Source organism: Carcharodon carcharias, chromosome 14 (assembly GCF_017639515.1).
Source record: "Carcharodon carcharias isolate sCarCar2 chromosome 14, sCarCar2.pri, whole genome shotgun sequence".
Taxonomy (NCBI): domain Eukaryota; kingdom Metazoa; phylum Chordata; class Chondrichthyes; order Lamniformes; family Lamnidae; genus Carcharodon; species Carcharodon carcharias.
Window position 1 is genome coordinate 122,468,349 of NC_054480.1, and position 25,639 is coordinate 122,493,987.

General features: G+C 46.4%; 1 protein-coding gene across 1 annotated transcript; it reads right to left on the minus strand.

Moving 5' to 3' along the window:
* Positions 1–894: 894 nt before the first annotated feature.
* Positions 895–9,803, minus strand: LOC121287253. Its single transcript, XM_041204958.1, has 3 exons — positions 9,700–9,803; positions 7,890–8,720; positions 895–1,060 (listed from the first exon to the last, which is right to left on the minus strand). The coding sequence occupies exons 1-3, from the start codon at positions 9,705–9,707 to the stop codon at positions 916–918; spliced, it is 984 nt and encodes a 327-aa protein (XP_041060892.1). The 5' UTR covers positions 9,708–9,803; the 3' UTR covers positions 895–915.
* Positions 9,804–25,639: the final 15,836 nt, after the last annotated feature.

Sequence of the window (25,639 nt, forward strand, 5' to 3'; positions counted from 1 at the left end):
CCAAGTTATTTAAACCCTTCCCAACAACACCAGCAAACCTCCCCGCAAGGATGTTGGCCCCGTTCCAGTTCAGGTGCAACCTGCCCGCCTTGTGCAGGTCCCACCACCCCCAGAAATGGTCCCAATATCCCGGAAATCTAAAGCCCTCCCTCCTGCACCATCTCTGCAGCCATGCAGTCATCTCGACTGACCTCCTATTTCTATACTCACTAGCGCGTGGCACCAGAAGTAATCTAGTAATCCCAATTCTTTTTGCCTGAGCTGCCATGGAAGAGTCAATGACATTTGCTGTTCTCTTGAGGCGTGTAATGAGGTTCTTCCTCAACTACCCATCCGAACCTACCATATCTGGATTACTACCTTTGAGGTCCTGTTTTTTCAGCTTTTTCCTAGCTCCCTAAATACTGCTTGCAGGACCTCATCCCTCTTTCTACCTATGTGGTTGGTACCAATACGTACCATGGTCTCTGTCTGTTTGCCCTCCTCCTTTAGAATGCCCTGCAGCCGTTCAGTGACATCCTTGACCCTGGCACCAGGGAGGCAACGTACCATCCTGGAGTCACGTCTACGGCTGCAGAAACGCCTGTCTGTCCCCCTTACTATCGAGTCTCCTACCACTATTGCTTTTCCCCTCTTTTTCCTCCACCCCTGTGCAGCTGAGTCACTCACAGTGCCATGAGCGTGGCTGCACTCCCCAGAGGAACCGTCACTCTCACCGTTTTCCAACACAGAAAAACAGTTCTCGAGCGAGATGCACCCTGCGGATTTCCTGACTACCTGCCTGACACTTTCCCCCCATTTGTCCAGATTCTAAGTGGTTAAAGATTTACATGCTTGGTGTTAAAATGAAATGGAATAAAAGGTTTGCAGTTGATCAGATATTTTACAATTACATGGGGAGTCACGATGTTTTATTTAATTGTCAGGCATGATATAAACATCATCCTCTGGTTCAGCATTGGACCCTGTGTAGTTACAATATACAGGCTGCTCATTTATGTAAATATCACAGGCTGGCGTGCTCTCCAGATAGTATGTATCATCCGAGGTCTTCTGGTTCCTGGAAGAAAAGAAACAGCAACAAAAACACCATTAGAAAGAGAACAGGTAGTTCAGCAAAACCTGTGTCTTTCTTTATTCCACCCATTCTCCAAAATCCCAATTCCTTTTACCTGAGCTGCCATGGAAGAGGCAATGACATTTGCTGTTCTCTTGAGGCCTGTAATGAGATTCTTCCTCAACTACCCATGCGAACCGGCCATATCTGGATTGTTCTCCCTGGATGGGTGGGAGAGGGGTATATGCTCTGGCCTCACATTCTCTGGGAATTGGTTGAAAAGTTCCAAACTCATTACACTGAGAATGTCTGCCAACTGATTTGGAATGGGAATGATTACAGCAACAGAAGGAGAAGAATAGACTGACTGTCCAGGAATTGACAGGAAAAAGTACCCAATGCCCTCCAGGAATGACAGTGTGAGAGATGGATCCGGCACCTAGTCACTCCACTGGGTACCCATCCATCAATGGTGAGCAGGGATGGGGGGGCAAGGGGAGGGTGGGGTGTGGGGGTGTGGGATTTGGGAGAGTTGGGGGGGTGGGGGTGGGGGTTGGAGTTTGGGGGAGGGGGGGTTGGGGGTGTGGGGTTGGGGGTGGTGGGGAGGGGTGGGTGGGGTGTTTGGGGCCGGGGGTGGGGTGTTTGGGGGAGGGGGTGGTGGGGGTTGGGGAGTGTGGGTTGAGGGCATGGGGGTGGGCTTTGTGGGGGGAGGACACTCACAAGCTGAATTTTAAGGCACTGTATACACAAGAGGGGTTGTCACAGGTGATATCACTTCTGTTGAAACATGTTCTATGTTCAAATTGTGCAAACATGAGCACCAGTTAAAGACGTGATGATGTTTCATGGCCTGATTGTGCTTTATGTTACTCATTGGTGTTGGCATGGGAGTGGCTTGTGACAGACAGGGAACGGCTGCAAACTTTATCTCAGAGGTAATTGGTTGACATAGGGGTCAGAGTTCACAGGATGGCCTCATCAGGAATGTTCAGTAAGGAGGCGTAACACGTGCCCTCACTTTCGAGCCATGCCTTCCACCTGAGTAGACAATTCTCATTTCCTGGAATACAGATGGCACAGGGTAGTGCCCTGAAGTGTGTGCTCGGCAGAAAGCCTCTAAAAAACATTGTAAGCCAAAGATTCCTCCACAAAACACAGAAAGTGCAACAAACTATCAGAAAAGAACCGACAACCAACTCTCACCTAAACTCCTACCTACTCAGGGCCATATTGCTCTGGTTGCCTTTTATCCCGCCCTGGATCGAGTTTGCATGAAAAATGGGATGGCTGCCTACCCCTGCACCAACCACAAAATCGCACGGGCCACAAAAAGTTCTAACCAATTGCCCTTTTAGCCATCGGCAGCCACGTGTCTGCTGATTGTAACACGGTGCGATGGTGCGATGAGATAGGGACGCGCAGTCGACATTTTGTCGCACAATTGGGCCACATAAAATTCTGTCCAACGTTTCATGTCTGTGCAAAAAAGGGTGGAGAGAGAGTAGGCTCAAAAAGAAGAACTGATTTCAATTTTTTATCTCCCATTTATGAGCGATTCATTCATCACCCATTTAATTTAATGAGACACAAATTAAGTAATTAATTCAGCAGCCAGAACCTCTCAAAACCCCAGTTCCATTTATTCATTCCCAGTCTCTACCTGTCTGGCTCCATTTGTTTTGCCAATACCAACTAATTTGATTCAAAGTTGAATTCATTCTTAAGATATTTAAAAAGTTATAGAGATTTTTTCAAACATGTTCAAGTTCAGTGACCTCAACATTCTGTTTATATGTTTTGCATGTGCATAGTTACTGAGATAAATATACTTACACACTCACAGTTACTGGTGTGTGAATGTATTTTTACACCCACAGTTACCAGTGTGTGAATGTATTTTCACACCCACAGTTACCAGTGTGTAAATGTATTTACACACTCATTTACTGGTGCGTGAATGTATTTCCACACTCGGAGTTATTGGTGTATTGCTGAAAAAAGAGACATGTCAAAGCTTTTCATCTTGCACTCATCAGGACACTTGCAAGAATACCAATAAAAGAGGGAAAACAACAATTTATACTGTATGTGAAGAGAATGCTGATTGGTTGGCAAGTGGCATTTCCGTGGAGGATGCACCACTGATGGTGACTGATAGTTAACTGCCAAGCATTGGCTGTCCATCCCAAATTCAGCCGGATAGTATCAAACAGCATGTACCAGCCGCTGTTTGCAACAGGCAGGGTACGGACCGAACCAACTAGCCCGTGCTTATAAAACTCAAAACACAGTGCCCAACATTTGATGTGATTACATGATTGGACAACATTTGCTAATAATCCTCAATGTGCTAAGAATTACGCTGACAACAAATTTAAGATAGTCAGTCGGGCTCAGTGTGGCACACTTGCGTGTACTGGAAGCTACATAGAACCATGGAACCACAGAAAAGTTTGGCACAGAAAGAGGCCATTCAGCCCATGTGCTGACCAGAAAAAGATGAAAAAAAAACTAGCCACTCATTTTACTCTCACTTTCCAGCCCCTGGTCTGTCGCCTTGCAGGTTATAGCACTTCAGATGCAGATCCTGGTACCTTTTAAATGAGTTGAGCGTTTCAGCCTCAACCACCAATTTAGGCAGTGAATTCCAGATGCCCACCATCCTCTGGGTGTATAAGCTTTTCCTCATGTCCCCTCTAATCCTTCTACCAATCACCTTAAGTCTGTGCCTCCTCATAATTGACCACTCAGCTAGGGAAAACAAGTCTTTATGTCTACCCTATCTAATTTTGTACACTTCAATTAGGTCATCCCTCAGCCTCTTCTGCTCTAAGGAAAACAACCCCAGCCTATCCAATCTCTCCTCATAGCTGCAATTTTCAAGCCCTGGCAGCATTCTTGTAAATCTCCTCTGCACTCACTCCAGAGCAATTATGTCCTTCCTGTAATATGGTGGCCAGAACTGTACACAAAATTCCAGCTGTGGCCTAACCAGCATTTTATACAGTTCCATCATTACATCCTTGCTTTCGTATTCAATACCTGGTCCAATAAAAGAAGGTATTTCATATGCCTTCTTTACCACCTTATCCACCTGTCCTGCCACCCTCAGGGACCTGTGGATATGAACTCCAAGGTCTCTCACTTCCTCAACCCCGCTCAATATCCTCCCATTTACAGAGCATTCCCTTGCTTTGTTTGCCCTCCCAAAATGCTTTACCTCATACTTTTCTGGATTGAATTCTATTTGCCACTTTTCTGACCACTAAACCAAACCATTGATATCATTCTGGAGACAACAGCTATCATCTTCACTATCAGCTACACAGTCAATTTTTGTGTCATCTGCAAATTTCCCAATCATGCCTCCCACATTTATGTCCAAATTGTTAATATATACAACAAACAGCAAGGGCCCCAACACTGAGAACTGTGGAACACCACTGGAAACTGCACAAAAACATCCATTGACTTTGTTTCCTGTCACTGAGCCAATTTTGGATCCAACTCAACACCCTCCCCTGTATCCCATGGGATCTCACTTTTCTGACCGGTCGGCCATGTGGGATCTTGTCAAATTCCTTACTGATATCTATGTGGTCAACATGCTCTACTCTCATCAATCCTCCTTGTTCCTCAAAAGATTCTACTAAGTTAGTAAGACACAATCTTTCCCTAATAAAACCATGTTGACTATCCCTGATCAACCTGTGCCTTTCTAAGTGACAGTTTATCCTATCTGCCAGAATTGATTTCTAGAATTTGTTCACCACCAAAGTCAGTCTGACCAACCTATAATTTTCTGGCCTATCCCTTGCACCCTTTTTAAATAATGGTACAACATTTACAGACCTCCACTCTTCTGGGACCTCGCCTGTATCTAGTGAGGATCAGAAAATGATCCTCAGAGCATCTGCTATTCCCTCCCTGCCTTCCTTTAACAGCCTGGAATACAGTCCATCCAGTCCTGGTGATTTGTCCATCTTCAAGGATGTCAGTCCTTCCAGTACTTCCTCTCTCACTATGATTATTGTATCTAATATTTCACATTCCTCCTCTTTAACTAGAACATCTGCATCACCCCTCTCCTTAGTGAAGACAAAGGCAATGTATTCATTGAGAACCCTGCCCACATCTTCAGCATCAACCCACACGTTATTATGTACATCTCTGATAGGCTCTACCTTTTCTTTAGTTATTCTCTTGCTCTTAATGTGCTGGTAAAACATCTTAGGATTTTCTTTGATTTTACCTGCCAATGTTTTTTCGTATCCTCTCTTTGCTTTCCTAATTTCCATTTTTACTTCACCCCTGTAATTACTGTACTCCTCTAGGCTTTCTATGGCATTAAGTCTTTTGTGAGTGTCAAAAGCTTTCTTTTTCTGCTTTATCTCGGCCTGTATGCTTCTGGATAACCAGGGGGCTTTAGATTTGGCAGTACCACCCTTTTTCTTTGTGGGGACATGTCTACACTGTGCCCGTAGAATCTCGCCTTTGAATACCTCCCACTGATTTGGCGCTGTTTTCCCTTCTAATAGCCATATCCAGTCCACTCTCGCCAGCTCACCTCTCAGCTTTGTAAAATTTGTCTTCTCTCAACTGAGAACTTTTAGCCCTGTTCTATTTTTGTCCTTTTCCATAATGATGCTAAATCTAACTGTATTATGGTCACTATCTCCAAAATGGTCCCCCACTGTTACTTCATCCACTTGCCCAGCCTCATTTCTTCAGACTAAATCTAGAATTGCACCCCCTCTTAATAATAAAAACAAAAAAACTGCGGATGCTGGAAATCCAAAACAAAAACAAAAACAGAATTACCTGGAAAAACTCAGCAGGTCTGGCAGCATCGGCGGAGAAGAAAAGAGTTGAGTTTCTTCTCGAAACGTCAACTCTTTTCTTCTCCGCCGATGCTGCCAGACCTGCTGAGTTTTTCCAGGTAATTCTGTTTTTGTTTTTGTTTTGCACCTCCTCTTGTTGGGCTTGTTACATGCTGGCTAAAAAAGTTACCTTCAATGTAGTTCGAAAATTTTGTGCCCTCTGTGCCCAGTTACACTGTTCGTATCCCAATTGATATTAAGGTAGCTGAAGTCCCGGACGATTACTATCCTATTATTGTTGTGCTCAGAAATCTGTCTACATATTTGCTCTTCTAACTCCCTCCACTATTTGGGAATCTATAATACACTCTTAGCAATGTGGCTACCCCTTTTTCATTTCTGAGCTCAACCCATTTAGTATATCATCTCTCCTCGCAGCTGTACTTAATTCTTTAACCAATAATGCTACACTCCCACCTTTTTTATCTCCCTCCTTATCCTGTCTGAAAACTCTATATCCAGGGATGTTGAGCTGCCATTTTTGCCCCTCCTTAAGCCAAGTTTCTGTTATAGTGATGATATCATGCTGCCATGTGTCTATCTGTGCCCTCAGCTCATCGACTTGATTTATTACGCTCCTTGTATTTACATATATACCTTTCAACACTGCCAGATTTCTGTGCTGTACATTTTTTAACCCGTGCTGCTTCTGCCTTTCACTCACTAATGCTCCATCTCCCATTCCCTGCTCTGAATTTGCCCTCAGGTTCCCATCCCCTGTCAATCTAGTTTAACCCCCCCCTCCAACCCCCCAACAGCACCAGCAAATCTCCCTGCAAGGATATTCATCACAGTCCTGTTCAGGTGTAGACCATCCAGCTTGTACAGGTCCCACCTTCCCCAGAACTGGTCCCAATGCCTCAGAAATCTGATGTCCTCCCTCCTACCCCAGCTTTCCAGCCACGCGTTCGACTGCTCAATTCTCCTATTTCTATACTCGCTTGCACATGGGACTGGGAGTAATCCTGAGATTACTGCTTTACAAGTCCTGCTTTTCAAATTGCTTCTTTCCTGTGATGTCAGAAATTGTCTTTTTTTCCGCTCTCCTTTCGAACTCAGCGTGGGCCGGTTCCGAGCAGCTGACAGGTCGGCCTCTCCGACTGCACTTCCCCAAGATGAGTGATGTAGGCTACACTCCCCAGGTTGTATTTATTCTCTTCCTGCTCCATGTATTTCCCACAGGTCCACCTCTCCGACTGTTCTTCCGAAGCGCTGTTCTTTGCAGACAGAAAGAACGTGTACATACATTGCTCCTGTTTCAGCTAAACAAAATAAGTTACAGCCATTTGCTGACTTATTCCCCAGGGTAATGCCTTGACCAATCGGGATCAAGCTGCCTGGTTTAAATTTCAAGCAATGCTTGGTGGTTAACTGTCAGCCACCATCAGTGATGCATTCTCCATGGCGACAGCACACTCTTCCCATACAGTATAAATTGTTGTTTTCCCCCTTATATTGGTATTCTTGTGGGTGTCCTAGTGAGTGCAAGATGAAATGCTTAAACATGTCTCTTTTCAGCAACACTCAAGTTCTGTGCTACCAAATGACTAGTTATACACAGATCAGTTAAATGTCATGAACAGGTGCAGAAAATTGTCAGTTATTGATGTGTAAATATATTTACACACCAGTAACTGTAAGAATGTGTAATTATATATACTTTTACAGTTACTGGTGTGTAAATATATTTACACACTTGCAGTTACTGATATTGAAATATATTTACACGCCCAAAGCCACTATTGTGAAAATGAATTTCACCCTTATAATCACTAATATGTATATATATCTGCACATTTCCTGTTACCATTGTGTAGATATATTTACACAATTACACTTCCTATAATTTAACTGCATTGGCACACAGTTACTTGTGCAGATGGATATGCGCATTTGTAGTTACTACGGTGCTGGTGCATTTACACTTTTATGCACATTTGACTCCACTTTACCTGTCATATCTTCTTTGTGCTCCATCTGATTCATCCATGAGCACGTTCTCATAATCCTTATGAGCCACCGACTGCTGCTTCACTTCTCTAGAACGTTCTGTACCGGCCGTCACTGCTGCTGCATCTTTCCAGTTTGTTGTGCTCGCATATCTTTGCTGTCCATGATCTGATGTGGAAACCGAATGGCGTTTGTTGGGGGAAAGGTCGCTGCTGTTGAGTTTGGAGCGCTGTTTCATCAGCACAAAAACAGATATTCCCACAATGACAACAATGAGCAATGGAACAAGGACATAGATAGGGATGAGACTCAGCCCCTCACACTCAGCAGGATAGAAACTGCCCACACTTAACACACTGGAATTATTTGTGCAATTTAGATTGTCAAGGAAACTCTGTGTGCAGTTCACTGCCTTATTGCAATTGTGCATCAGATCTCTCAAAACATCACAGGAACAATCAAAGATAACATGTACTGCCTGAATGATGCTCAGGGAAATGGATGTTATAGGGTTTCCCTTTACATTCAGTACTTTTAAGTTTGTGAAATTTTGGAGGAGATTCAGTGAAAGATGTCGAAATTCGTTATTCATGAGATTCAGTTCCTCCAGAATTGAATTCTGTGAAATGTTCTCAATGAGGGAAATTCTGCAGTTAGCCAGTGACAGGAACCTCACACCCTCAAGCTTTAACTTGTCCCAATCCAGGCACTCCAAGGAGCAGTTGCGAGCAGTGCCTGTGTCGTCTTGCTTGAATATTGGTGTACTTTCACACTGTGAACCCACTGTCCACTCTATAGGAAGCAAGATGATAATCACTCCAAGTATCTTCATCCTATGGGGATGTGAAGAGAAGAAGCTTTCTGTTAGAAAACGTGAGTCTGCACCAAATGTTCCCTCACCTGTATTTGGAGCTCACCTCACATTAAAGGAGAATATCTGCTTTAATGCCCTATTACTTGTCAAATAATTGCATGACTTAGAGGTGTAACAACAAGAGCCCTTGTTGGGTGTACTAGGTACTGCAATATCACACTTCAGTTCTCTCTTCAGTCAGTGGACTGCTCAGCGCCAAATTGGAAACAACAACTTGCATTCATATATCGCTTTTAACAAAATAAAAAATGGAGCAAACAGGGCCTCAGTTTAACATTCCATTTGAAAGACAGCACCTCAGACAGTGCAGCATTCCCTCAGTGCTGACCCTCCATCACTGCACACTTCCTCAGTACTGACCCTCAGACAGTGCAGCACTTCCTCAGTACTGACCCTCCAACAGTACAGCACTTCCTCAGTACTGACCCTCCAACAGTGTAGCACTCCCTTAGTACTGACTCTCCGACATTGCAGCTCTCCCTCAGTATTGACCGTCCATCACTGCAACACTCCCTCGATACTGACTCTCTGACAGTGCAGCACAACCTCAGTATTGACCCCCAGACAGTGCAGCTCTCCCTCAGTACTGACTCAGGGAGCACCAGCCTGGTCTTGAGTCTCAAAGGCACGAGTGATACCAACTGAGCCATGGCACAATCATGGATCATTCAGGTTTTCATGACAATCTAATATCTTTCTGGCCGCCTGTTGTAAACCAGTGAGCAAGCTGTCCAGAGGATTGTGACTAGGCTCGATGATTGCACTCAGTCAGTGTCAGAGGCTGGGAAAGACACAGTGATAAAGAAAAGAGTACAAATGGAGGCTGAATATTCTTGAAGAAGAAAGGGGAAATGGCAGCTCATAAATTATAAAATAATTGGAGGGAATAGCTACAGGCACCACCCCTGATAAATGGAAATGTAGAATATTAACCTTACCTGGCCATAGATGATTTCAACAAAATGTCTGGTCTCTTTCCCAAAAAGAATTAGTCAGAGTTTTTGAACAAATTCAATTTTGTTGCTGAAAAAGGGGAAATTAACTAAAGGAAATGTTGCATTCAGGAAGCTGTGGCTGATTTCACAAATTCCAGCTGCTCCTGTCATCAATTTCAAGAACTGGAGTTTCTGTTAAATTTATCATTGAACTTTTCTGGGTGCAGAACTGAAACTGTTACAAAAATACCAGTTCCCGACAAACATGATGGAACTAAATAGGAAGGGCAGGGTGCAGAAGCATGTATACTTATCTCAGATGGCAGTTCTATTCTTCACAACATATTGGAAAATGGTCAATCTTTCCTGTTAGAATCAACATTTTTTCTTAATAACAAATGATCCACAGCTGAACGGACTGAGCACAGGGGCCTGTGACATTATAGACAGTGAGGGACAGGCTCTGACCATGAGACAAAGAGCGGAATTGTCCCAGGTTTGCACTAAGATCGGTAGCGGGCAGGTAAAACGATGTTTTGTGTAATGGTGGGTTTTCATGCCATATCGTCCCAAACCCGCCACATTATTTATTGACTCTCAGGAAATACGCTGTTCCCATGGCAGGCAGGTTCTTATTTGCCCGCCTGCCATCATCTGCCATCACTTCATCACGCCAGGTGCCACAAGCACACATCTCAGTGCATCCGGACCACCATTGCAGCATGGAAGACATGGCCCTGAAACTGAAGAAGGCTGCAGCCCCCAGGTTCAGTGACATGTCCCAAGAGCGCCTTTTGGATGAAGTGGAGGCCTATGGGATGTCCTCTAACCCCCCTCTGGCCAAAGAATGGGCAGAGTCTTCACCAACCAGGCTTGGGAGGCGGTCAGTGCCAATGCCCTTCAAAAGACGACAGCCAACCAATGCTGCAAGAGGATGAATGATCTCCTCCGTTCCATAAGGATTAAGTCACTCTTCTCATCACTCCCAACTCTCACACTATCAAACCCATCACATATCCACAGTGTCCTCACTCACTGCTGGGTCAAGGGACATCACCATTCACTCTCTCACGCTTACTGTCATTGTCCTCATCCCATCCATAGGACCGCTCACCACCCACACAGGCCAGGCATACTTATCATCTGGCCTGGCAGGCATCCTGATAAACTCTCCCCATCTCTATCCATGTAGGACAATCTGGCTCACAACAGGAGGGAAAGGTTGCAGACAGGTGGAGGAATGCCCAAAATCAAGGTCCCCATGGACTTTGAAAAGAGAGCCATCCAGCTGGCCGATGATGACCAGGACTGGTCCTGTGCTGACAGTGAGGTCAGCGTTGCTCTACCAAGTGAGGATCCAGCAGTGCAACTTCCATCAGACAACCATGCTGTGAGTGATGTGTCCTCTTTCACAGCCACTGCACCAATTATTTCTCCTTGCTTTCGCAGGCACATCTGCCAAACAGCTGACTGAGTCCATGACCCAAGGCCTCCAATCAAGCCCCAAATACATCCCAGAAGAGGATTCTGAAGGCACCCTCCCTGAAGTCCCATCACAGCACTCACCCACAGCCTCCGCCAATGCAGAGACATATACCTCGGTGGGATCTAGCTTTAGAGTAGCCTCAGATCACAATCTAGTGAGCATATCTCACTTTCTGATCCACAGCAGGCGGACACAGGGACTTCCCAGGTCCCCAGCACTCGAAGGGCTGCTGGAGGCCAGGGATCTGCTGAATCCGAGTCAGATGATGAGCCTCTGGACTCAGTCATGTCACAGTTGCTGGAGCTGCAAAGGCAAGCTCGGGAACATCTAGAAGGGATGTCCGCTGCACTCCTCAGATTGCAAGGCACAATGGAGGAGTCCGTCCATCTTCAGGCTGAGATGATAGTGCCGGCATTGCAACGTACCAAGGTCACCACTGGTAAGACGGCGGCCGCTATGGTGACCTTGGTCCAGGACGTCGCTCCTGCACTGCTGCACGGGCTCAAATCCATCGCTGACGCCATAGTCGGCCTCCAACAGTGTGTACGTGAGAGGGGTGCTGGGCAGCTCAATCTCAGTCCAGCTACCCCTTCTCCTCATGGAGTCAGCCTGGGGCCTTTGGGCACCCATGGGAAGGAGGGTCAGCAGGTGCACACTCTGAGACCATCCACCCAGGTAACTCTGGGAGTGAGCGGCCCATCTGACTCCCCTCTTCCTGTGACCTCTACAGCTCCAGCTTCACAAGCCGAGGAGGGGGCCACCGCCGCACAACAGACCTTGAAAGCAGGCCGGGGCCCTCCAAATCTCAGCCCTCCAGAGGACGCCCGCCAAGGGCATCACAGACAGGGTGCCACAGTCAGCAGGCTGCCTCCACCTATGCTGTGGATGTCCAGAGAGCACCAAAATGTAGCAGCAGGTTTAGGAAAGTTAGGTAAAAGTAGTTGCACAGCCTGGGCATGGGTGTTAATCACTTGTACATACTGTTCATTTTTGTCAATAAACTCCTAAGAATGTCTCCCTGCCTGTGGCTCTTTGTTCTGATGAGCAGTGTTCTTGTCAATCAGATGTGAAACCTTTCTGCACAAGATAAAGGCAGGTGTCTCAGTCCAGGGCCTCTTCTCTGTGCTCTGTGCAGCCTTCAGACCACAGCAATGGTCCAGCCTCACACTCCCTGGAGACATTACTGATGCCTGCACCTCAATGGTGCTTGTTATTGCTGCCAGAATGTTGTGGGCAGGCGCCACAGAGTTCCATCATTCTCTCTGTGTGCTCTCAGCGCCTTTAAAGTGGGGCTGGCCCCCATCCCTTCAGCATCTGTGACCAGTGATGCTGTGCTCCTAAAGGGGTCAAGTGCTGAAGGCGGACGAAAGATCAGGTGCATTAAATGTTTCATGGCTGCGTCTCTATGATATGACCCTGAACTCATAGCGCAAGTGAGCTGCCCTCAGCCAGACAGGAGTCAGACATTCTCAGAGACTATGTGAAGATCTATGGAGTGTCCCCACTGCATATCATCATTATCCTCCTGTGGTTGAGCAACTATTAGGGCCTCCACTTCATCCCCATGGCAGGAGCATTATCACAGAGGGTATTCACGCTGACATAAGCCAGACTGGAGTCAAATGTTCGTAGATGCAATGTAAGGATCTATGGGGTCACCTCACTCATGTCATCATCATCCTCCACAAATCTAGCAGCTTTGAGGGCCTCCTGAGTGCGCCTGCCTCGTCTAGCCAGTGCGAGGGCCTCATCCCCCTCATCATTGCCTCTAATGGCATCCTCTCCCTCATCCCCATCAGCATCCTCCTCATCAGAGGAGATCTCCAGTTCCTCCATCTCCTCCTCAGCCAGCTCATCTCCCCATTGGAGTGCCAGGTTGTAAAGGGCACAGCAGATGATAATGATGCATGACAGCAGGACAAATCCAACCCGGCCAATTACCACCCCATCAGTCTACTCTTGATCATCAGTAAAGTGATGGAAGGGGTCATCAACAGTGCTATCAAGCGGCACTTGCTTAGCAAGAACCTGCTCACTGATTCCCAGTTTGGGTTCTGCCAGATCCACTCAACTCCTGACCTTATTACAGCCTTAGTTCAAACATGGACAAGAGAGCTGAACTCCCGAGGTACAGTGAGAGTGACTGCCCTTGAAATCAAGGCAGCAAATGACCGAGTGTGGCATCAAAGAGCCTTAGCAAAACTGGAGTCAATGGGAATCAGGGAAAACTCTCCGCTGGTTGGAGTCATACTTAGCACCAAGGAAAATGGGTGTGGTTGTTGGAGGCCATTCATCTCATCTCCCGGACATCACTGCAGGTGTTCCCCAGGATAGTATCCTCGGCCCAACCATCTTCAGCTGCTTCATCAATGACCTTCCTTCCATCATTAGGTCAGAAATGGGGATATTCACTGATGATTGCACAATGTTCAGCACCATTTGTGAATCCTCTGATACTGAAGCAGTCCATGTCCAAATGCAGCAAGACCTGGACAACATCCAGGCTTGGGCTGACAAGTGGCAAGTAACATTTGCACCAGACAAGTGTTAGACAATGCCCATCTCCAACAAGAGAGAATCTAAACATTGCCACTTGACATTCAATGGCATTACCATTGCTGAATCCCCCACTATCAACATCCTGGGGGTTAACATTGAACAGAAACTGAACTGGATTAGCCATGTAAATACTGTGGCTACAAGAGCAGGTCAGAGGCTAGGAATCATGCGACAAGTAGCTCACCTCCTGTGTCCCCAAAGCCTGTCCACCATGTACAAGGCACAAGTCAAGAGTGTGATGGAATACTCCCCACTTGCCTGGATGCGTGGAGCTCCCACAGCACTCAAGAAGATTGACACCATCCAGGACAAAGCAGCCCACTTGATTGGCACCACATCCACAAACATTCACTCCTTCCTCCGCCAAGGTACAAGAGCAGCAATGTGTCCCATCTACAAGATGCACTGCAGGAATTCACCAAAGCTCTTTCCACAGCACCTTCCAAACCCACAACCACTATTATCTAGGATACAGGCAGCAGATAGATGGGAAAACTACCAACTAGAAGTTCCCCTCCAAGTCACTCACCATCCTGACTTGGAAATATATCGCTGTTCCTTCACTATCGCTGGGTGAAAATCCTGGAACTCCCTCCCTAACAGCACTGTGAGTGTACCTACACCACAGGGACTGCAGCAGTTCAAGAAGGCAGCTCACCACCACCTTCTCAAGGGCAACTAGGGATAGGCAATATACGCTGGCCCAGCCAGCAAAGCCCCCATCCCATGAATCAATTTAAAAAACCCTCTGTGGACAGTATTGCAGGGCTCCACTCGACCAGTCCAGGCATTGAAACCTCATCTTCAGCATCCCGATGGTCTGCTCCACCAAGTTGCTGCATGAGCCTCATTATAGCTTCGCTCTGCTGCAGCCTGAGGCTGCCACACGGGTGTCATCAGCCACGGCCTCTGTCCCCAAGGAGCCAACCCTGCAGTCTCTGTGGACCCTGGAAGATGTCAGGGATCTGTGACTGACTGAGGATGTAGGCATCGTGCACACTCCTTGGAAACTGCACACACCTGCACGATGTGTTTCTGGTAGTCGCACACCAGCTACACATTCAGTGAGTGGAACCCCTTGCGTGTGTAGCAAAGGAGATCTGAGCGCCACATGAGTGCAGTCGATGGCACCCTGCGCCTGTGGGAAACCCGAGATCTTGGTGAATCCAATCGGTCTTGCATCCTGGCTATCCTGGTCCCAGGCGAAATGCACAAAGTTGTGTGCCCTCACAAAGATGGTATCCGTGACTTCACGGGTGCCTTTGTGGGTGGAGGCTTGTGAGATCCCACAGAGGTCACTGTGGAGCCCTGAAAGGATCCACTGGTGTAGAAATTGAGCGCCGCGGTCACTTTAACAACCACTGGCAGTGGATGCCTTCCATGTTCCCGTGGCACCAAATCCTGCAGTAGCTGGCAGCTGTGACTGACCAGTTCCTAGACATGCGCAATCTTTGACGACACTGGTTCTCGGTCATCTGCAGGAATGAAAGGCGGTGTCTATAGGTCCTGGGTGTCACCAGGCGCTGACCAGCGACGGCACGCTGTGGCTTGTTGGCAGCATGTGCGGGATCCCCAGCTGCCCCTTCTTCCAGAGGTTGCTGCTCCTGCCTCTGTGCAGCCAGGAGGCTCAGTCACTCTCTCCTCCATTGTCTTCACTCTCTGTAGGCCATCAGGCATACAGCTAGTTCACCAGGCTCCATGATCCTTATGTACTCCTCCTGCAGGATGAAAGAGGGAGACACGTGGTTAGCATGGGTGTACGAAGAATCTGTTCTGGTTATGTGTGATGACCCCTTAACGCTTTCCGGAGAGTGGCCACCGCTTGGGTGGCCAGAGATTAGTGTGCTACATGGCTGCCCTGTTAGCTTGAACCATGGTCCAAGCCAGGATGCTGACATTGCAAGGAACTGTGAGTGCCTCCATGACCAGCTTTAGCGAGGAGATTGTACAACGTGTGCAGTTCTGCCATCCACTAAAATGTTCATGAATTTGCAGTCTGTGTCTTGGGGGGGGGTGGGGGTGGGGGTGGAGGGTGGAGGTTGGGGAGCGTGGGTGGAGGGGTGAAACGCTCTGGAGCACCTGGTGGTGATTTGATGCCTCTATGCTGCTTGAGTGGGCAGATAAGCTAGAAGCAAGACTCCAATCATATCAATGCGGCTGCACCTGAACTGTCTCAGCTGCAGAGGAATGGTCACTTTACACAGATTTCCCTAATGTGTGGATGCTTCCCTCACCCACTCGCCTCCTGCACATGCTTGCGCGCTACCTTCAAGCACAGGGGTGTCCTTGCCCCCCCCCCCCCCCACCCCACAATACACCTCAGCCGTAGGGCTGCCCTTAACCCCGACCCCCCAACTCCTGTAAAGTTTGAAGTCCCACAGGCGACCCTAGCGAGCACTTCACATCGTTACTGTGCACTCACCTCCGAATTCCCCTCAAAGTGCAGCCCACCAAGTACACGTCCCTTATGTGCTGTTGTGAAACACATTGGCGTGCTTTCCCGCTGTCATGGAAGAGAATGCGGCCTGTTACTGGTGGGCTGAGTGGACGATCAAGAACTGGTTTCCTACCATCGTATAACCAATCGCGTCATATTGTCTCCTTACCATCAAATTCTGATGGTTTGATTTGATGATTGACAGCCAGAGCGTAGAAGAAGAGGAGTAAGGGTTGGGACATACTTGCAACACCGGTTTAAAAGCTTGTTAAAAAAACAAAGTGGGGTTCATTTCTAGAATTGAAAAGCAGGGAAGTTATGTTAAACTTGTATTGAACCTTGGTTAGACCATACCAGTAATACTTTCATATTAGAAAAAGGACATAGAGGCACTAGAAAAGGTGAAAAAACATTTACTGGAATGATACCAGAACGACAAGGGTTTACCTACCTGGAAAAATCAAACTGATTAGTTTGCTTTTATGTACAAAAGGGAAAGCTGAGGAGTGCCCTGATGGAAGACTTTAAAAATTATATGAAGGAGTTTGATAGGGTAGATGTAAATGCAACTATTGACAAAGGATCATTAATCTGATACATTAACTCTATTTACATCTTTACAAATGCACCCAAACCTTCTGGGTATTTTCAGCATTTTCTGCTTTTGCTTCAAGCTTCCAGCATTCTCTGTATTTCCATCTTGTTGAAGTACCAGGATTTAACTCTGCATAATGATGAGGGGCTGTAGGCAGAGCCAAGTGCATGACACCATGGCTGGCTCAGCTGTATGGGGTGGGAGGGTGGGGTAGACAAAGATTGGGAAAGCAATAGTGATGGGGGTTCTACAGTTAGGGCAACAGACAGGTGCTTCTGTGGCCACAGACGTGAATCCAGGATGTTGTCTGGCCTCCCTAGTGTCAGGGTGAAGAATGTCACTGAGTGGCTGCAGGGCACCCTGAGGAAACACAGGAGGAACATCCAGTCATCGTGGTCCATGTCAGTGTCAATAACTTAGGCAGAAAGAGGAATGAATTCTTGTAGACAGAGTTTAGGAAGCTATAAAAGAGATTAACAACCAAGATCTCAAAGGAAGGAACAGCACTTCATCTTCTGACTAGGCACTTTACAGCCTTCCGGACCTAATATTGAATTCAACAATTTCAGATCATGAAATCTCTCCTCCATCCCCACCCCCTTTCCAAACCCCCATTTTCCAATAATTTATCTTTTTAAAAAAATGTATATATTTTTCTTTTCCCACCTATTTTTAAATTTATTTCAATCTATTGTTCTATCTCCAACTTTTTGTCCATTTCGATCCCTTCCCCACGCCCCACCCCCACTAAGGTCTTCTGCCACTAGCTTGCCCTGCTTGCTACCCTTAATGTCCCCATTAGCACATTCCTTAGATAAAATCAACACCGTCAACATCCCTTTGTCCTTTTGTCTATGACATCTTTAGCAATCTCTTCTTTGCCTTTACCTATCACTGGCCCCCTATCCAGCTCTACTTGTCCCACCCCCCTCTACCAGCTTATATTTCAGCTCATTTCTCTATTTCCTTGGTTCTGATGAAGAGTCATACGGACTCGAAATGTCAGCTGTATTCCTCTCTGCAGATGCTGTCAGACCTGCTGAGTTTTTCCAGGTATTTTTGTTTTTGTCTAGATTTCCAGCATCTGCAGTATTTTGCTTTTAACTCAAAGGTAGTGTTGGGTTCCTGTGGCATGAAAAGGAATCCAGCACTGTGTGTTCAAAACATTATTCTCATTGTTATTTTGTTAACATGGATTTTCTGCTGAACCATAAAAGATGGCTGCTACAGGTCAGTTGACCACAGGGATGGCCCTTTGTTCTACCACCAGGGGCTACAAGAACAAATGAATTTCTCTCTCAGCCTTTAGAAACTCACACCTCATTGTACAGGTCCCTAGTAATCAATGAATGCAGAGGAAGTGCAGGCAAACTGGCTCCCCAAACTGAACTATCACAAAGGAGAGAGATCAAACTCATTATACTGGGAGAGATGCTAATAACCAACCCGTTACTCTCCTGGGAAGGAACAAAGGAATTAACCATTAGTGCAATATGCCGTATGATCCAAGCTTCTGGCCTTTTGGAAAGTTTTAACGTTACATCTTTAGCCTCACAGTCAATCTGCTGTTTAACATCCAATCAGGGAACCACCAAGAAGCAGTCGTCCAGACAGAACAGCAGCCTGCTCCTCAATCCTGCGTTATGATACAACAGTTGGTAAAAGCTGAGTTGTTTAAATCCCAGAGGGAAACTTGAACAACTGTCATAACTTATACTTTCAGTTGGAGAAGAGTCATGCGGACTTGAAATGTTAACTCTGTTTTTCTCTTCACAGGTGCTGTTACACCTGCTAGTTTTTCCAGCATTTTCTGTTTTTATATCAAATTTCCAGCATCCACAATATTTTGCTTTTAGCTTTTTTCAATTGGTATGTTTGAGATGCAGCTTTGAATTTAGGAATAAGACCGCTGAACCTCCAAAGATTTTTATATAAAACTAAATTAAACATTTAATAATTTAACAAAAAGTTAAACACGTACACGTCTACAAATTACTACCATAATAACTTTTAAACAAATCCTCAAATTAATCACTCCCAGGTAAATCTCCACCAAGGCAATAATAACCCATAGAATTTAAAAAGACATCAGGCAAAGCACATTTGACCTTATGAATTCAAAATGAGGTTCTTTTCAATTTGGTTTTTTTGCAGACACAGTTGTAGATTTACAGGCTGGTTAGATCTTAAATGTCTCTGACTCACACACACAAACTCCTTTCTATTTATATCTAGCTTCCCCTCTGAATATAAATTTTCCATTATATCACTAAGTTTTTAAATTTTACCTCTCCGAGCAAACATTCTTTCATTCCACCAATTTTATTAGTAATATAAACAAATAGCTTGGTATCTCCCAGCTAGATACAGGATTTCACTCCTACTCTTGAATGTTTTATTCAACAAATGCAAAATTACACTTTACCTTTTCCTCCTTATGTTTAACTAATTTACATCTCAAACTACTATACATTAAAGCACCCAGACTAGCTGGTTTTAATCCAATTAATTCACACACATAGACACACGCACAGAGACACACACAGACACACGCATAGGGCATAATTTTTAGCGGATGGGTGCGCACCTGACCCACTAGACTGTTAAATAAAGGGCGTTGATGTTAGCCGAGCGTGCCAATGTCAATGCGCACTCTCTCAATATTTCGCTAGGTGGGCTTGCAATGGAGATGAAAGCGTGTCACACCATTAATTAAGAGGCCAGTTAAGGCCTTTGACACATCAATTGTCTCCTACTTTACGTAGTCCGTGTGATTTTCAGGCCGTCGCGCAGGCAGAATGGGCAGACGGGCAGGCCACAATTAGCAAAATCTCATCCACAGGCTGGATAGGAGGGGTCAGTGGCCTTGGCAAAGCAGTTAGTGAGGAGTGCAGGATTTCACTTGCTGCTGCTTGCTTCTGTGAACTGGACAGCTTCATCTTGCTTCAGAGCTGCGTTCAGATATTTTAGAGGCTTCAGTTCAGGACTCAATTGTTGTTTTCAAGGCCCCCCCGAGGATTCACACTGCCTGGGCCCTTCCATGTATCAGACAGCCTTCCCCTACCCTGGGAATAGAGATTGTGCTCTCTGCTGGAGGCACCTCCTCTGAAGAGGAAGAGACGGGCAGAAGGGAAAGGGGGCCAGGTGTCCCAACGCAGCTTCCAGGGGAGTGACCTGTGGGAGAAGAGGCGCAAGCACAAGGGGCGCAGGGCCAACAGGAAGTCCAAGGTGGAAGGGGCCGCAGAAGATGCCACTATCCTGCTGCCAGGGTTTACAGGCAGCAATGTGGCTACCTCAATATGTCTGAGATCCAGTGCCAAAGGAGGGTCCGTCTCTCAAGGGAGGCCTTGGCCTTCATCTGTCAGAGGATCGGCCCTGAGATCAGCTTTGACTGTGTGGGTGGACACCCCATGTCAGTGGCTCTGAAGGTCACAGTGGCCCTCAACAACTATGCCTCCAGCTCTTTCCAGGGGTCAGTGGGGGATCTGTGTGGAGTGTCCCAATCAGCTGTCCACAGTTGTGTCAAGCTGGTGACAAGCTCTGTTCAGGTGGGTATTGATTTTCATTCATTTCTGTAAGGACGAGGCCAGCCAGGCTGAGCGAGCCAGAGGCTTTGCAGCGGTTGCTGGGTTACCCCGCGTCCAGGGTGACATCGACTGCGCACATGTGGCCATCAAGGCACCAGCGGCTCAGCCGGGTGCCTTCGTCAACAGGAAGGGATACCATTCCATGAACGTGCAGATAGTGTGTGATCACAGGATGCATATTCTGCAAGTCTGCGTAAGGTACCCTGGCAGCTCCCATGACACTTACATCCTGAGACACTCCCAGGTGCCGAGGCTCTTCAGTGCTCCAGCCCGGCTGTATGCATGGCTGCTGGGTAACAAGGGCTCTTCCCTCAAAAGGTGGCTCATGACACCTCTCCACCACCCAAGAACAGAGAACGAGCAGCAGTACAACAGGAGCCATGGCTCCACAAGGTCGGTGGTAGAGAGGACCATAGGTGTTCTCAAGGTGTGCTTCTGATGCCTGTACCATTTAGGGGGAGCACTCTAATACCCCCGCAAGAGCGAGCGTCACTGATCGTGGTTACATGTGCACTCTCCACAATCTGGCACTGGCAAGGGGGTCCCGCTGGAGGAAAAGGATCTTGACGCAGCTCCACAGGCCACAGAGGATGAGTCCAGTTGTGGGTCCGAGGATGAGCACAGTGAGAATGCTGAGGGGATAGACGCTGACCTGGGTAACCTCCAGGGAGGCAGGGACGCCCGGGACGTTTTGATCCAACACTCCTTCAGCTAGCCTACCAAATAAGAACCACAACCACATGCCAGGGCTGCAGGTTCCATAACCAATCCCTGACAGAACCAGTTCCTTGGCCACCAACACACATCCTGCACCTTTGCATTAAAGTTTCAGAAGCCACATGTCTATCATTACATAATGGCCTTCCCTGCAGAACAAATGAAGCATACAGAGACCAATAGCACAAAATAAAATCTCAATTAATTGTGAATGTGAAACATTGGAGAAATTAACATGAACCACTGTTTTCAATCACACCATTAAAGAAAGAAAAATGGGGGAACCAAATATCACCTGTGATAAGGTCGTGTTGTGCTTAAAGTGCTTTAAGTTTTTGCTTGCGGGTGCTGCATCTAGGTGCTCCCCCCTCACTGGCACCAACATTGGAGACAGCCTGTTCACTGTGCTGTCCTGTTGGCCTTGATGACCTTGACAGTCGTCCTCTGGCCAGTGGAGCCTGTGCTGGCCCCAACTGGGAGGGAGCAGCCAGTGCCACGGCTGGCATCTTCCCAGTCACCGAAGCCTCATCAGATGCCACAGTCACTGGCAGAGGGGTGGAGGAGCTGCTGCCATCATCCGGAGCACCCTGAGAGAAGACCACAGAGACAACAGGCAGCTGCTGCGCCAACGTCAAGTCACTTTGGACCTCCCTGCTTACCACTGATGGACGGGCACCTAGATGGGATGCGGGATGCACAATCCATCTCCCACACTGATACTGACCAGCTGAGGTAACATTGCCGCTGTGAAGGCTTGCAGGTCCAAGCACATACCCAGGCAGTCCTGACTGATCTCTTGGAGGAGCCTCTCCATGAGAGTTGCCACTCCTTCCAGGGAGGAGGCATTGCGCTCAGCCATGAGGGTCAAAGCATTGTTTATGCTCCGTAGGAACTCCTCCACAATGGACATCATGGCACACATTCCCTCATGTATCTCCGCCAGATCCTCCCGCACATCCTGCCAGACTTCCAGCATCTGCTGCCTCAGGGACAACTCCAGAGCCACATCATCAGCCATTGACTGAGTATCATCCCTGTCCCCAGCAGCCCTCCCACTGCGGGCGTCCAGGGCACTCTCTGCCTCTGCCTGCACCTCAAGTGAGTGTGAAGTGCCCTCATCAATGTGCACCAATAGACTACACGGCGATGTTATGCCCACCAAGGTGCTGGTATCGGCGCTGGTGCCTGCTTGACAGAGGGTGTGACGCAGGTGCGTGCTGAGCATGGTGGTCCTCTGGGCTCAGGGGTGGGCCTTCAGGCTCCTCATGGTGAGTGCCTGCTGGTGAAACTAAAAAGAAGAAGAAGGACATGTCATTAGGTTAAGTCATCGCACTGTCACTGTCCATCGAGGCACCCTGGTGAGACAGAGATATGCATCATGGTGCCCTTGTCTTTTGATTATCAAAGGAGATTCTAGGTTCAAGGCTCACATCAATATAGAGACAACACTGGAATAGTAGCAATAACTGGCGTTCTCACCTCAGTGCACTGCACTCTTAACTTCTCCTGGTACCCCAGCCTTACCACGGCTGCTTGGTGCCTCTCCAGCTCCAGGGCCTCCTGCTCATGTCGCGTGAGGATTATTAGGTGTGGCAATCCCCTGCCAGTCTGTGACCTGTCAGCATTGTTATGGGATGTTTTCTCCTGAAAGGACAGAGTAACATTGATTAGTCCACTCTCTACCTCCTCCTCTATCTTCGCAATTTCTAACTCCCTTTCCTGCTTTCTTTCTCTCTCCTGCCTTTCTGCCTGTTCCCTTTGGAATTCTCTGTCTCCTCCCTCTTTCCTTTGCTTCCAATTCAAGTTCTTTCATTTTCTTTGCTTGTTCAAGTTCATGTGTCTTCATTTGTAACTGAAGCCTCACTACCTCCAGCTGTGACTCACTAGTGTCAAGTGGCACTTCCAGCTGTAGATGCTGTGCTATACCTCTAATTATATCAGATTTTCTAGCTCCTACAGGTAACCCCAATTTTAATTTATCTGCCAACTCTGTTAACTTAACCCAATCAGAGTTATGTCTTCTACTTCCAAAACAGTCTTAGCGATTGCCAAAGCCATCTTGCAGTCTCACCATTTATAAAAAACCTCACCAACTTCTGAATTCAAAGTGTTTCTCGTAGTTGTAATCTTAAGATTCACCAATTCCAAACCGATCAAGGAATTACAGATATTATCCCACCAAAGCCCCCAGTTGTTATGACACAGCAGCTGGTAAAGGCTGAGTTGCTTAAATCCCAGAGGGAAAGTTGAATAAATGTCATAACCTATATTTTCAATTGGTATGTTTGAGACACAGCTCTGAATTTAGGAATAAGACCACTGAGCCTCCAAAGGTATTTATATAAAACTAAATTAAACATTTATTAATTTAACAACAAACTAAACACATACACATGTCTACAGATTACTACCATAATAAATTTTAAACAAATTGCCAAATTAATCACTCCCAGGTAAATCTTCCCCAAGGCAACAGTAACCCATAGATTTTAAACAGACACCAGGCAAAGCACATTTGACCTTATGAATTCAAAATGAGGTTCTTTTCAATTTGGTTCCTTTGCAGACACAGTTGTAGGTTTACAAGCTGGCTAGATCTTAAATGTCTCTGACCTACACACATGCAAACTCCTTTCTGTTTATATCTAGCTTCCCCTCTGAATATAAATTTTCCACTGTATTACGAGGTTTTTAAATTTTACCTCTCCTAATAATCATTCTTTCATTCCACCAATTTTATTAATAATATAAACACATAGCTTGGCTTCTCCTAGCTAAGTGCAAGATTTTACTCCCACTCTTGAATGTTTTATTCAACAAATACAAATTTACATTTTACCTTTTCCTCCTTACGTTATCTAACTAACATCTCAAGCTACTATACATCAAAGCACCCAGACCAGCTAGCTTTAATCCAATTAAGTCACACACAGACTCACACATAGACACACAAATAAACACACACATAGGCATACACATAGACACAGACCCTACTACAATTCCAATTTAAAAATAATTTCCATTAACATTGTAGACATTAATATCTCTTCATGACTCCTGCCTCTACTGGAAGATTTCCTACCATCGTCTGCAGAACTGACCTAATTTCTGTACACCTACTTCATCTTGTGGTATCAGGGCCAACTTTATGGTGAACTCTACAGCTCCAGTCTTCAGCCAGCTGAACTCGAACTCCTACATGAAAGAACTCCTCACTGGACTCTGACTCTGGAAATTAAATGAACTAATATTCATTCCTGTGGTTCTTGTACTATTACTATCCATCGTTGTAAAACTCCTTTTCCTATCCTTCTCCCCCCTTTACTCGGTGTGTGTGTGTGTGTGTCGGTGTGTCTGTGTAGTGGAACCATAGAACCATAGAACAGTACAGCACAGAAAACAGGCCTTCGGCCCTTCTAGTCTGTGCCAAAATATTATTCCGCTAATCGCATTGACCTGCACACAGTCCATAACCCTCCAGACCTCCCTCGTCCATGTATCTATCCAATTTATTCTTAAAACTTAAGAGTGAGCCAGCATTTACCACGTCAGATGGCAGCTCGTTCCACACTCTCACACTCTCTGAGTGAAGAAGTTCCCCCTAAACCTTTCCCCTTTCACCCTAAAGCCATGTCCTCTCATATTTATCTCTCCTAATCTAAGTGGAAAGAGCCTACTCACATTTACTCTGTCTATACCCCTCATAATTTTGTAAACTTCTATCAAATCTCCCCTCATCCTTCTACGCTCCAAGGAATAAAGTCCTAACCTGTTTAATCTTTCCCTGTAACTCAACTCCTTAAGACCCGGCAACATCCTAGTAAATCTTCTCTGCACTTTTTCAATCTTACTGATATCCTTCCTGTAGTTAGACGACCAGAACTGCACACAATACTCCAAAGTTGGCCTCACCAATGTCTTATACAACCTCACCATAACATCCCAGCTCCTATACTCAATACTTTGATTTATGAAGACCAGTATGCCAAAAGCTTTCTTTGCAACCCTGTCTACTTGTGACACCACTTTCAGGGAATTATGTATCTGAACTCCCAGATCCCTTTGTTCCTCCGCACTCCTCAGTGCCCTACCATTTACTGTGTATGTCCTACCTTGGTTTGTCCTTCCAAAATGCAACACCTCACACTTTTCTGCATTAAATTCCATCTGCCATTTTCTGGCCCATTTTTCCAGTTGATCCAGATCCCTCTGCAAGCTTTGAAAGCCTTCCTCACTGTCCACAATGCCTCCAATCTTAGTGTCATCAGCAAACTTGGTGATCTAATTCACCACATTATCATCCAAATCATTGATACAGACAACAAACAATGGTCCCAGCACAGATCCCTGAGGCACACCACTAGTCACAGACCTCCAGTCTGAGAAGCAGTCATCCACTACCACTCTCTGTCTTCTCCCACACAGCCAATTTCAAATCCAGTTTACAACCTCTCCATGGATACCAAGTGTCTGAACCTACAGAACTAACCTCCCATGTGGGACCTTGTCAAAGGCCTTACTAAAGTCCATGTAGACAACATCCACAGCCTTTCCTACATCTA

What these genes read in the sequence shown, in the direction of transcription:
- LOC121287253 (XM_041204958.1), bottom strand. An exon ending in GCACAAAGAAGATATGACAG is followed by an intron (nt 1,061 to 7,889) that starts GTAAAGTGGAGT and finishes CTTTTCTTCCAG; the next exon opens with GAACCAGAAGACCTCGGATG.